Consider the following 12,725-nt stretch of genomic DNA (forward strand, 5'->3'; position numbering starts at 1 on the left):
TAAATCTCATGAACTAAATACATTATTAATTTAATCCGGGATACAATCTTGCAAATCGAACACCTCCTTGTGTATTAATATGTTGTGTTGCGCAAAACCACACCCCACACATACGATGTACCTCTTGCTTTGTGCTAGTATCGCCACTCGCCATGCTCCACACTGCGGACGCTATGTAATTTTTTAATTATTTTTTATTGAAAAATTCGATTTAATTAAAAGAAATACGGAGTATATCATTCCATTTTACGTTAAGCCTCGAACAGCTCTCGTCGTTTATTTTATAATTTTTACTCTATAAATATACTTAACCCATTTCAAATAATTTCTTCACCATCTTCCTCGTATTCTTCTTCCTTTTCTTTTTAAATTCCAATAAGTCGAATTACCATTCTTATGACCAAAATTTTATTTCGATTAATGGCTATAATCCCGACAAAATGAACCTCGATTGGAACAATCTACCATTTTTTTAAAAACTTTCAAACTATTTTAGCTTCCACCAGGCACCAACAATTTCTTAACCGGCAAGCGCCTACTCAATCAACGCTAATCATTTCTTAATGATAATCGCATTCTTAATCAACTAGATTTAATGTGTGAAACATAAAAGAATTTGATGCACAATCAAAGATGGAATTGAGGGAATAGGATAAAGTATGATCCTTTTGGGAAATACACAGATGATAACCACCACCCTCTACACCAAACCACCAAACCGAGCTAAAGACGACACCACTTGGAAGAATGTAAAAAAAAATAAAGGTTAAGACCACTTCTGGAGAAAACCAAAACTAAAGAATTCAAGAGATTAGCAATTGGAAGCCAAAATGATATTATTCATCAAAACGTAGTCTACCACTTTCTACATATCTTTTACAATATAAAGTCATGAACTAGAACTCATGACTCTTCACTTTTCATTATGTTTCATTTTTCATTATTTATTAACCAATTAAATAGACTTTGATCAAACTAATTAGGACTCCTCATTTCCCTTATTCTCTTCATCTTCACGTGCATTAGAATGATTAAAATAAGAATGGTGAAAAATGATCTCTATGTAAAAGTAATTGTGGGTAATGGATGAACCCAAATTACGAGCTTAAGGGGTTTGGCTTAAGTCCCTACTAAATTAAATGTGTTTTCTTTAAGCCCCTTTAAATTTATTAAAATTTATGTAAATTGCTATACAAAATCTTCTACCAATGAATTAAATTATGTATAAAACTATATTTTCAAATAATTTTTTTAAAAAAATGGATCCCACTAATAATTACTCCATTTATTTGTTCGCCCCTGCTTGTGAGGCTCATGTAGTACATAGTGAGCCTACATTATGAATGTCCTTGTATTATTAATTTTTAATATACGAGCTGGCTGGACATTTATCTGAGGATGGAGAAAAGGGATATGTTTAGGTAAAGATAAGGTAATTATTCAGAAGATATACTTTAACACAATAATGATAACATGCTGTGAGAAATGGGGAACAATCCCCAAAAGCAATACCTCATGTTGCTAATATCATGGCCCTGCAGCTTTAAGCTTTACGGTGGACAATTATATACATACAGATAGGCTTAGTTTATGCAAATAATAAATCCAGTATCGCATCAAAAGTTCATGATACTACATAATTTGAGCACTTTATTGTCCTCTTTTCGAATAATTCATTTTTTAGGCGATATAATATAATTAAAAAACTTCATGAAAACTGTAATAAATTTTTTAAAAGAGATCATACACAAAGAACATCTTCCTTTTAAGTTTAACTCTTGCACTTTCCCCCATTTATGAAGCTAATTAAAGATACGTTATGTACTAATTCTCAAACATTTAATACAATGCTGTACATAAAAAAAATGTGCACAAATCTAGTTGCACTTAATAAGCAACAATTTCAATTCTGGTAAGATAAAGAATAGTAGAAGAAGCTCACTTTAGGTCATGGAAGCTACCTAGTTAGTTAGCTTCAATTACTACTTAATTAAAAGTGAAAATAAAAGTAAGAAATACATAACACTTTATGCAGTATGTATGTTAGTTCTTAAAACTCCCAAACAGCTAACCAACCATGACACCATAGAAATAAAAAGATAGACAAAAACAAGAAATAAATATTGATAAAAGAAAAAAAAGAAGAAAAAGTGATCAAAGCAGCCTACTTGTTGTTATTTTTCTTCACCAAGAACCTCCACCTAACATTCCATTCCAGATTAATCCATTCGAATTCTCCTGCCCCTTATCTTGATCTTGATCGCTCGAGTTTCGTCTCGTTGCACCCAATGCAAACATCAGGCTTCCATTCACGCCCTCTTGAGGGACACTATTCGAGTTTGAGTTTGAGTTCGAGTTCTCGTATAGACTCCCACCACCGTCTCTGGGGAACGAGAGTGGCGCCGGCTTGCATTCTTGAAACGGGAAACCCGATGCGAAGATGGCACTGTTTTGATCGTGAAGAGTGGGGAAGAAGGAATTCAAACCCCTAGCCGCAATGCCGCCGCCATTGGTGAAGAAATTTAAGGTTGAGAGAGGAGCAGTTGTGGAAGAGGAGGTGTTTGCAGAGTTGTTGATGGCGCTCTGAATCTTAGGGAAGTCAAGAAACTGGCTGTAATCATGTGGTGGGCCAGCAGCTGCTTGAAACCCTATATTGAGGTCATGGCCATGATGCTGGATTTTAGGGTTTTGAGATGAAAATGGGGAATTGCTTGTGAGAGAGGAAGAAGAAGAAGATCTCTTGTTCTTTCTAGAGCCTCCGCCCACCGGAACGTTCCTTAGGGTTCCGCCCTCGGTCCAGTAGCGCCGGCACGTCTTGCAGAAGTATCTTGGCTGGGTGAGGCTGTAGTTGTTGTAGTAGCAGAATTTGGTGTTTGTGGAGTGGCATCTTGGGCAATTTATAGCTTCCTCTTTTTGTGGCCTCACTTTTCTCTCCATTGTTGCTGGCTTGCTGCATGCATTTGGAGCACCTTCTGTCCCTGATCTTTCAACTCCAAATTCCTGAAAAGGGAGATGTGTTTGGGATTGGTAAAAATTGCTAGTATAAAGAAAATACTACAGCTAGTCCTAGGTAGAATGATAAATGTAAGAATTCTTGAAAATCTAATCTCATAAATAATGAACAAAAATGGAATTGCTTCCTTTTGTATATATCTAATAGTGGTTAAATTTCAGAAAAAAAGGTAATTTTGCAAAGCTAAGAAAGATAAAGTCTATGAACATGAACCCTATAGTTCTAATTAAGCTTGAAAAGTGACTAAAAAATTAGAAAGAAATGAAGAAAAAAGGTAAAACTCTTCGCACCTGCGTCCATTGAGCACTATCCATGGATGTTTCAGAAGAAGGGAAAAAGAGGTTATCACAAAAAGGCAAAGTGATGGAGAAAAATCAACTAGTTTTTGTCTGCAGCTGTCTTTGATACAAAGAAAGGAAAGAATGTTTTTGAGTTGCTTGTAATTTGGCTTTCTTTTTTGAGTTGGCTAACTTTATGGATGATGGGAGGAGGAAAAAGAGGAAATGCTGTGTATTGTTTGTTTTGACTGCACTCATATCACTAGAGAAAAATATAATTATTTTAATCTAGTGTGAACTGTGAACTAATCTTTTATTTTTTTTTAATTCTCTGGTTAGTGCTATATGAATGTGTATCTTCTCTGGTGGGTTTCTGCTTTTTTGACTCTTGAGATATGTATTCTTCAAATTGGATCCCCACTTTGTTAAACTATCAATTTAATTTGGAATTGATTAATTAGTAATTTTTCAGATTATAGTTTGGTCAATTTGTTCTCCATCCAATACATGGATATTTCATTGTTGTTTTTTTATTAAGAGAAAACAAACAAGAAAAAACCTCTGAACTTTCCTAATTCTTATGGATTACGAAAGTGGTTAAAACATGAAAAAGGGTACATTGTCATAATTCAGAGATTCGAAATTTAAAAATAAATGGCATCATTGTTCAACAAAGCCACATAAATTAGACCATCTTTTCGTTCTTTATGCTTTGTTGATGGATAGTTCTTCCTTTTTATGCTTCTAAAGGGGTGATGTGTTCCCATGTTCAAAACCATCATCATCACAAGGAAACCATTTTCTTTAAGGAGAAAGTGACTAAATAAGAATTTTATTATTACTAGCATGAATATTTAACTTATAAGAATTTGCACATATATTAGTCTTATATATCTTGATGAAATCTTTTAAGTTTAACACATCCATGATTTGTATTAACACTTTTCCAACTGATAAAACATGCTTCCAACTACTTTTAGAGACGAGGCCAAGAGAGATTGCTTACCAACCAAAGCATTTTGCAATTTGTATTTTTGCTACTAATTTGTTTGTATATATCTTTTGCATGCGTGTAACTTTTTTTCATGACCATCATATATGTAGGAAATTTATATTCCCAGCCACTTGAGTATTTTGAAAAAGGGATCTCAGTCGTTGAATAATTATTTAATATTACAAACAAATCATGATATCAAAGTCCCACAGATGACACCAATAGATAGATGCATTATCAATACCTTCATAGTAATTAATTTATACGGTATGAGGAGGAAAATTACTTTTTTATAATTCCCTTTATTAGACGATGGGTAAAGTGATTGAATGGATCACTTTCTGGCCTGGTCAGGGATCATGGAAAAAATTTATTGAGAATCCGTAACTAAACACGCATTCTTAGAATGTGTGTACAAATAAAAAAAATTGTCCCATTTAGAGACATGATTTTATATACACTTGCGCCTAAGGGTGTCCACTATAAGGCGGACATGCCCAATAGCCCCGCCTCAGTTTTTATCCACAACCCCAGTTTTTTTGTCCATAGCCCCAAAATTTTGTTTCCGCCCACTATGGTGGACACCAATAGCCCCAAAATTTTTATTTTAATGTTTCAAGCAATTATGAATAAATTTATCGGACTATACGTAATTAGAAGAAAACGACTATACGTGAAGAAATTAGAATTAAACTTAAAATTAAAATTAAAATTAAAATTAAAATTAAAATTAAAATTAAAAAATTCGCCGCCCTACCGCCGTGTCCGCCCACCGCTCCACTATAGGGGCCCCGCCTATCCGCCGCGTCCGCCCCGGAGTCGCCGCGTCCTCGCCCCAAACTCGCCTATCCGTCGTCCCACCGCCCCAAATTCGTCGTCCGCCCCGTGGGCGGACACCTCCGCCACTATGGACCGCCCCGAGCTAGCCCCGAGGCGCGGCTATAGCCGCGCCTAACCATTGTGGTTACTCTAAATCGAGAATTTTGCCGGCCGGGATCTTTCCTTTGCTAGGAAAGGAGTTTAGGAGAAATCCAGCCAGCAGAACTTACTTGGGTTGGGTCTGCTCTAATCATGGGTTAGCTATGACTAATTATTCCATGATTATCCTAAGATTGAGTTGTGAAATTGGATCTCATGAACCGAACACACTATAAATTTAATTCCGGGATACAATCTTGCAAACCGAACACCTTAAATGAATTAAAATCTTAATCCAAACACCTCTGATGCAATTTATTTTCATAAAATGCCTCAAATATACATCATACATTCGCCATATAACAAATTTGCAATCCACTCTTAAATGTATATTCAATTTTATCTTATTGTAAGGTGTAATTTTGAACCATAAATTAATATAAATATTTATGATAAAATTATATTAAAATTAGATAAAAAAATTTAAAATATAGGATTAATAGTTATGTGCCTTATCTAAGCCGGTCCTGGTCTAGATTGGTTCCTTTAGTTAATATTTCTCACAGTATTAAACTAATTTACATATGAATGATGCAACTGATAATCAGTTGCTCAAAAGCTTAAACTTGTTTGAAAAAAAAAAGAAGAAAAGCCGAAAAGTATTGTGTTCACCTACTTAATTATCATAGTTATATGAATCTGGGGCTTACCAAAAAAAGAAGTCCACCTTCATTATTAGGCCAGGCCAAGTTTTTACTGTGGAAACCCTAAATGCTACGGCAATGTTGTTACAAGGGAAGGATGAATGTATTACGGTTACATCTACTAATGGGATGATGTGATAATGTTAAAAAGGTTATACATAGGAGTAAAACTTACGAGACTCAGATAAGGATATCTTACTTGGTCTTTGTTTTGTGATTGCTTTGCTGCAGTGCAGCAGTCTTGATTGTCTTTCTATTTCTGTCCACCAGTTTTGGATCCTTTTACCTTAACACCACCAAATCCAATCCTCAATCTCTGAATTGTGATTGTGATTGTGATTGTGATTGTGAATTGTGAAACACTCATTTGAGCAGGATGTTTTCCATTGAAAACACTCGTATCGTAATGCTATACCAGAACCCACACTAACTCCCCCTATTTATGTTTTCCTTCACTCTCATCAATTCTATCTTATTGTCACACTTAATTTCATTGTCCTTTTCTGTGTATTGTACAGAGAATAATTCTACTTACACCAAGGTATTTTTCAGTACACTCCTTTTGCTACTACAAATATATATCCCATATATATGTAGAATTAATTAGGGAATAGGTTCAATCTTTCGCCCTCTTGAACTTCTGTTTGTTATGTTCACATATTCTTAATTAGTTTCCTCTTAAACTTATTGTTTGATGATAACCATGGTTTTGAGAATAATTCTTCTGGCAGTTGACATATGTTAAACATAAGCATTAAAATGCAATTGCTTGTTCTGGAGTTTATTAAATCTTGCCCTATTTTGAACCAAACAACTATTGTTCTCTTTTATATAGTAGTGCCTGTTTTTACTCTGATATTTTTTGTTGTACAAACTTTCCATTTATAATAGATGCATTCAGCATCTTCTGAGCATTAACATGTGCTCAGGGAGTGAGAGTAATGAGTTGGTCCTTCTTGACAATAATTACAACATGATAAATGCATCTACAGATGCAGTGCATAAACCAGACCCCTACACAACATTCATAAACTCTCATCAAGAAGCTAGGTCAGGCTACTTTGCTCATGTCAAGGAGCTAACTTCAAATCATTTCCGCTCTTCTTTATGAGCCAACTTCGATACTTTTTGCTCTACTCCATGAGCCACTTTTTCTTCTTCGAATATTTTTTATTCTGGTTTTGCCAAAGACATTGGATCTTGTTGCAGTTCTTCAAAAGCTAATGGATTATTCTAAAAATTTCCAATGATTGAATTGAAAGACTTCATTATAATTGCAATTAAGAGGGGCAAAAAAATCCTTATTTTATATATAGAGTTTAGGGTTTTTAATTACTTTTTCTTTCGATCTCCCTCTTACTTTACTAATTTTGCATTAAAACCCTATCGAATTCAAAGTGTATATTCTTTTGGGACAGAGAGGGTATTGCATAAAAATCTTCCTTATAATTTTGGTTAATATACTTGTAATACCTACATACATCTATATCATAACTAAAAGCGGTTTGTAGTACATATCATATCCTCAATAATTTTATACTCCTACTATAGTATTGATTTAAGATTAAATGTGTTCCCACTCAAAATAAGATTAAATATGGGTCATTTCTATAAAAGAAAATGAATATGGATAAGAAATCTTTTTAGACGTTCTACGAGAGGCTCACTTTTTCATAGAAGAGGGTCCTCCATGAACAATTATTTTTCATGGATTATTCTTCTAATTAGGCTTAAGGAATAATTAGTAAAGAAGGTTTCCACACTAGATTACATGAGTGTAAAGCTTACGGATAAAAAGAAACTAGTTCCACTTTATTCAATTAAAATTCGATGATATCAAATCGAACTGAATCCGATCTCAAGTCACAACATTCGTCCTAATATTTTCCATGGCATCTTATATGATTGTTGAAACAAATAACGAAAGGCGATAGAAAATCCAAGCATTGCCAATTAACCAAATTGCACATGTAAGATGGAAGACTATTCTTTTCTTACTATTTTTCACACATAAACCGATAGGCAAAAAGAAAAGTTGTAAAATCAATCGCCGGTAACATAATGATAAGTTTTCTCTACAAGATCACATCATTGGTCGGATTCCTAAAGAAGCCACTTTTCCAGACATGTATAATTAGATAGATACATCACAGAGGCATAGAAATAGTTATAGGGTAATGAAGCTTATCGATGGAAAAGCGGTGGTGGGAGGAGGCTTCAGAGGGGAATCTGGTAAGCATAAGAGGACGATCGTCGGCCTCCTCATCCGCATCCGAGTCCAGCGTTGATATGTTAATACACGACCACTTCTCCAGCGATGAGAAGAAGGCCGCAGCCACGCTCGCCCCCACCCACCTCACCACTTTCTCCCACTTCATCAACAAAGGACTAATGGTGCTTCTCTTTTTTTCTCAACGTATCAAGAGTAGTAACTCAAGGGTTAATAAATAACGGCCGCTTTTGTTTATGATATGCCTTAGCTGGAAAGGAAGCAAAGACGTTTAAGTAATTGGCGTGTGGGATTAAAGAAAGGTTTGGCCGCACGGTTTAGCTAGATAAAGTGTCACACACTAGAAATAAAATAATTCAAGAGCCTCAATCACACTCAGAATTAAATACTCCAAAGCCTCAACTTCTTTATGTGTGTATAATCATCAAAAAGCTGGCATTGGATACCCACATATGAGCTGTTTAGATCAAGGCACGCATTAATCACACAACTTAAAAAGAACAGATCCCAGCATTTTTAGCCTAATAGTAATGGAGTGACAAAGACATTGTGATTAATCATCACTAATATGAATTCAGATTTAAACTGTGAATCAATCAAGTAATTTCATAATCCATCTTAACAAAAAACAAAGTTTACTTGAGCCAGAAAACAGATGTATCTGAAGATTACCGTTTATTGAACTGAACCCGGAGGAAAGCGATCAGAAGAGCCGTTATTTACCATTTGTATCTTCGGCAGAAAGCTAGTAGGTCCATGAGGCAGAACGGGTGAGCCTTGGCTTAGCAATTTTCTTGTCCTCTTCAAGAGATATGATGAGCAGATTCGATGGGTTCTCTATCATTAGCTTAGCAACCAGATATCCTGCAATCGACCATGTTTGGTGCTTCCTTGCCTGCTTTCCAATGTACCGGCCAGTGATTCCATCATAATATTCAGGCCATCCATCTTTCGAGAGACGTTGTTCAATTAACTCTATCGCTCTCTTAGCAATTTGAGGCCTTCCAGTCTTTATGCTTGCTGCTGTGAGTAGCCACAAAAGAACTACAAAGATATGCCATTCTTACACATTGAAAATGTAACCTCACTGACACTATATGCTAAATGTGAATTAAATGAAAGCTTTGACATGGAGTAATAATCGAATTTCGAACAATAAGGTAAAATGCTTCATAGGAAAAACTGCACAAAGTTTTGTTTCGTACCTGGCCAAGAACCACCATTGTGATAGCTCCATCTCGTGTTCTTTGGATCACAGCCAGTTACGTTCTTCCATTCATGTCCTTCAAGTGCTGGATATGCAATCTTCAGGGGCATCTCTCCAATCAAGTCTGTCCAGCGCTCCTCGATCAAATCCATAATTGCTGTAGCCTGCGCTGGTGTTGCTAAACAGCTCAAAATAGCAATGCAGTTTCCAACCAAGAACCACCTGAAATCCATACGCGCTGGACTCACATTCCCAATGAAATACCCTCCCTTCAGTGGCATGAACTCAAAGACCCAGTCTGGGATGGATTCAGGAATGACATTGAATTTGTTTACAGCAGTGTGAGAATATTCCTCAGTTTTATAGCGATATATGTTGTTGAGTTGAGTGAAATCAAGCCAGTAGTAGTTTTGCATATGGTAACTCAGAGCAGTAATACGTTTATCAATGCGCTCAATCAACTCCTTACCATCATGCTCACTGTTAAGCAATTGTCTCGCACACCTCAGTGCAAAAAAGAAGAGTGCTTGGATCTCAATGGGATAACCATAAACCCCCTGTCAGGAATGAAAGTAAAGGCTACATCAATTCCAATGCAATAACTCATTACCATCATCACACAGGTAACAGTAGATAAGAGATGCAGTATAGTCTTTGAAGATGATTATAACTATAGAGTTCAGACATCATGCATTTTAACTTCAGGGTACCCCAAATCAGCACAACAAGTATCGTTAAGCTACTGCAACATCAATCAAATACAAACATAGAAATAATAGATGTAGAGGGATCTTACCATTCGCCTATCAATCATGCTGCATCCATCTGCACATAAGAGTGTAGGAAATGTATCAAATCCATCCGACAGACACAGGTTAAGTATCAGTCTGATTCCTCTCTGCACTTCTGGTAGCTCTGAAAGAGAGTAATCGTGTGTGCATTTAGTATACGAACGGAGCAATATAATCCACCAGAACCCAGAATCCACGGGCGCAACTCTTCCAATTGCACTTCCACCAAAGTCTGCTTGTAAAACCTCCTTCTGGCGGATAGGGTCTTGGATAACCTTGAAACTGGCAGGCATAACACCTTCTCCAAGTGTAAAGTTATCTATCCTCTTCTCCCATCCCTGAAGGTGAAGGGTCTTCAGCAGAAAATTTTTCACTATTTCCACATCAGCATCTTTTCTCATCAGGCAAGCCAACCCAGAAGGAACAAAGTCTCTCACAAAAACCTAAAATCGATAGGAGCTGTCAGAAGTGATATACTGTGCAATGAGCCAACAAGTTACAGAATTATAGCACGAGATATATCATTACTTATGTGGACTAACTTCATTTACAGCATCTAAAAGTTTTGAGACATTTTGAATCTGTAGTAATCGGTGAGCAATCTAACTTGAAACATAGAATGACACCAGCATGAATTATGGTGCATGTGATATAGTTCAAACCAAAACATCAAATAATCAAAACGCATACTACAGAGCAAAGTGCACTAAGAAGGATCGTAAACTAGAGATACATATCAAACAATATAAACAACCGAATCCAAACAAGCAAAGGCCATGGGCATTATATAATCAAAACGCATACTACAGAGCAAAGTGCACTAAGAAGGATCGTAAACTAGAGATACATATCAAACAATATAAACAACCGAATCCAAACAAGCATAGGCCGTGAACATTATATAATCAAAATGCATACTACAGAGCAAAGTGTACTAAGAAGGATCGTAAACTAGAGATACATATCAAACAATATAAACAACCAAAATCAAATAATCAAAACGCATACTACATACAGACTACAGAGCAAGTGCTCTAAGAAGGATCGTAAACCAGAGAATAGAGATACATATCAAACAATATAAACAACCGAATCCGAACAAGTAAAGGCCGTGAACATTATAATAAAATTGATGCTATAGAATACAACGCGGTGTTGACATGCAGTTATCAATTGTTTCAAACTCAACACGCTTTTAAATAACGCTAAATATAAAACGTAAGCATCGGTTAGATATTTTCAGATTTAAACCTATAAGCGTCAATGGAAACATATCTAATTAGCAACCTGATTATAGTTCAAGGTCTCGCTGCCGGGATCATCATTGGCTGCAATTGTACCAACACGTTGTCCTTTGAAGTAAACATATGATTTGCTTAGCAGTTCCCACGCCTCATCGATCAGTGAGGAAGAGGTGCTATTTTCGCTGCTGCCGCTTCCAATCGGCGAATCCATATGGTTCTCCAGAGTAGCCCCCACGCTAGGCGACGGTTTCAGTACCGAACTGCTCTTACCTCCATTACCATTACTTGTATTAGATACCGCATCCGACTCTCCGGTGTCTGCCCCTCCACCGTTGGAACTGCTCGGACACACGACATTTACGCTCAATTTCACTTTATCCTTGCGAAGTTTTCCGGTATTCTCCACCTTGTTAGCAGAGATACCGAAATCGACGCGAGTAGTCGAATCGTCGCGGGCGATACTCTTCCACGCATCGTCGACAGTTTCCAGAACTTCGGTTTCCTCTGACGGCAGATCTCCCTGTGACAAATCGGAACAATCGGCGATGACCTCATCAGCAGATGCAGTAGACATTATGCAGGAGAAGCAGTAGGGAAGTATAGAGTTTCGGGTGGAGAGAGAGATAAGAGTATTAGAGAGAGAATAAGAAAAATGGGAGCAAACTCATGCAGAAATGCGAAATCACAGAGTATTTATGAAGGGTGGTGATCAGGAAGTACTATTTCCTACAGTTCGATTGGATACAGTTCTGCGTGAAATGAATGAAAAACGGTCGAGAAACTGGAGTGAAACGCAGGCGATACGGTGTGGATTTTCATTTTGGCGGTAAACGAGAGGGTGAATTTGAGAGGAGAGGACTTATAAATGTTACGGTTATAACTTCATATCACGTGTTTATCCTTCAACATTTTCAGTATTTCAATGAATAGAGAACGAAAATACGGAGTGATTTTGCTATTTTTTTTTCAATCATCCCATGGATAAGATTTAGGTGAAATTATTTTTTAGGTGGCATTCAAAAAGTTTTATGTGTGCGATACATCTCTTAAACCTTTACTATAGAACAAAGTCGTTTAATAATATAAATATTTTTCCTTTTTATCTTTTCCATTGTCAGATCTCGATTAATCTTAACACTTAATCATTCAAGTTGGATGATACGTTGGGATGAACGATACCGGTTACAGTCGAGCGGTACCGATAATGAGCTCCAATGATGATCTGTTGATGGAGAATGAAGACGATGCTAGGATGGTCGAAAAATAAAAATTGGGAAAAATTAACTAGAGAAATCAACGTCTCACTTTAAGTAGAGCATTTCTAATTCAGTACGAGATTTTATACA

At 36.4% G+C, this 12,725-nt stretch overlaps 2 protein-coding genes across 2 annotated transcripts; both read right to left on the reverse strand.

Moving 5' to 3' along the window:
* Nucleotides 1-1,942: 1,942 nt before the first annotated feature.
* LOC121799924 (dof zinc finger protein DOF1.8-like) lies at nucleotides 1,943-3,527 on the reverse strand. Its single transcript, XM_042199446.1, has 2 exons — nucleotides 3,304-3,527; nucleotides 1,943-3,000 (listed from the first exon to the last, which is right to left on the reverse strand). The coding sequence occupies exons 1-2, from the start codon at nucleotides 3,325-3,327 to the stop codon at nucleotides 2,185-2,187; spliced, it is 840 nt and encodes a 279-aa protein (XP_042055380.1). The 5' UTR covers nucleotides 3,328-3,527; the 3' UTR covers nucleotides 1,943-2,184.
* Nucleotides 3,528-7,869: 4,342 nt separating this feature from the next.
* Nucleotides 7,870-12,180, reverse strand: LOC121749741 (probable alkaline/neutral invertase F). Its single transcript, XM_042144365.1, has 4 exons — nucleotides 11,423-12,180; nucleotides 10,141-10,578; nucleotides 9,343-9,901; nucleotides 7,870-9,181 (listed from the first exon to the last, which is right to left on the reverse strand). The coding sequence occupies exons 1-4, from the start codon at nucleotides 11,951-11,953 to the stop codon at nucleotides 8,883-8,885; spliced, it is 1,827 nt and encodes a 608-aa protein (XP_042000299.1). The 5' UTR covers nucleotides 11,954-12,180; the 3' UTR covers nucleotides 7,870-8,882.
* Between the last annotated feature and the right edge of the window lie 545 nt (nucleotides 12,181-12,725).

Source organism: Salvia splendens, chromosome 1 (genome assembly GCF_004379255.2).
Source record: "Salvia splendens isolate huo1 chromosome 1, SspV2, whole genome shotgun sequence".
NCBI lineage: Eukaryota > Viridiplantae > Streptophyta > Magnoliopsida > Lamiales > Lamiaceae > Salvia > Salvia splendens.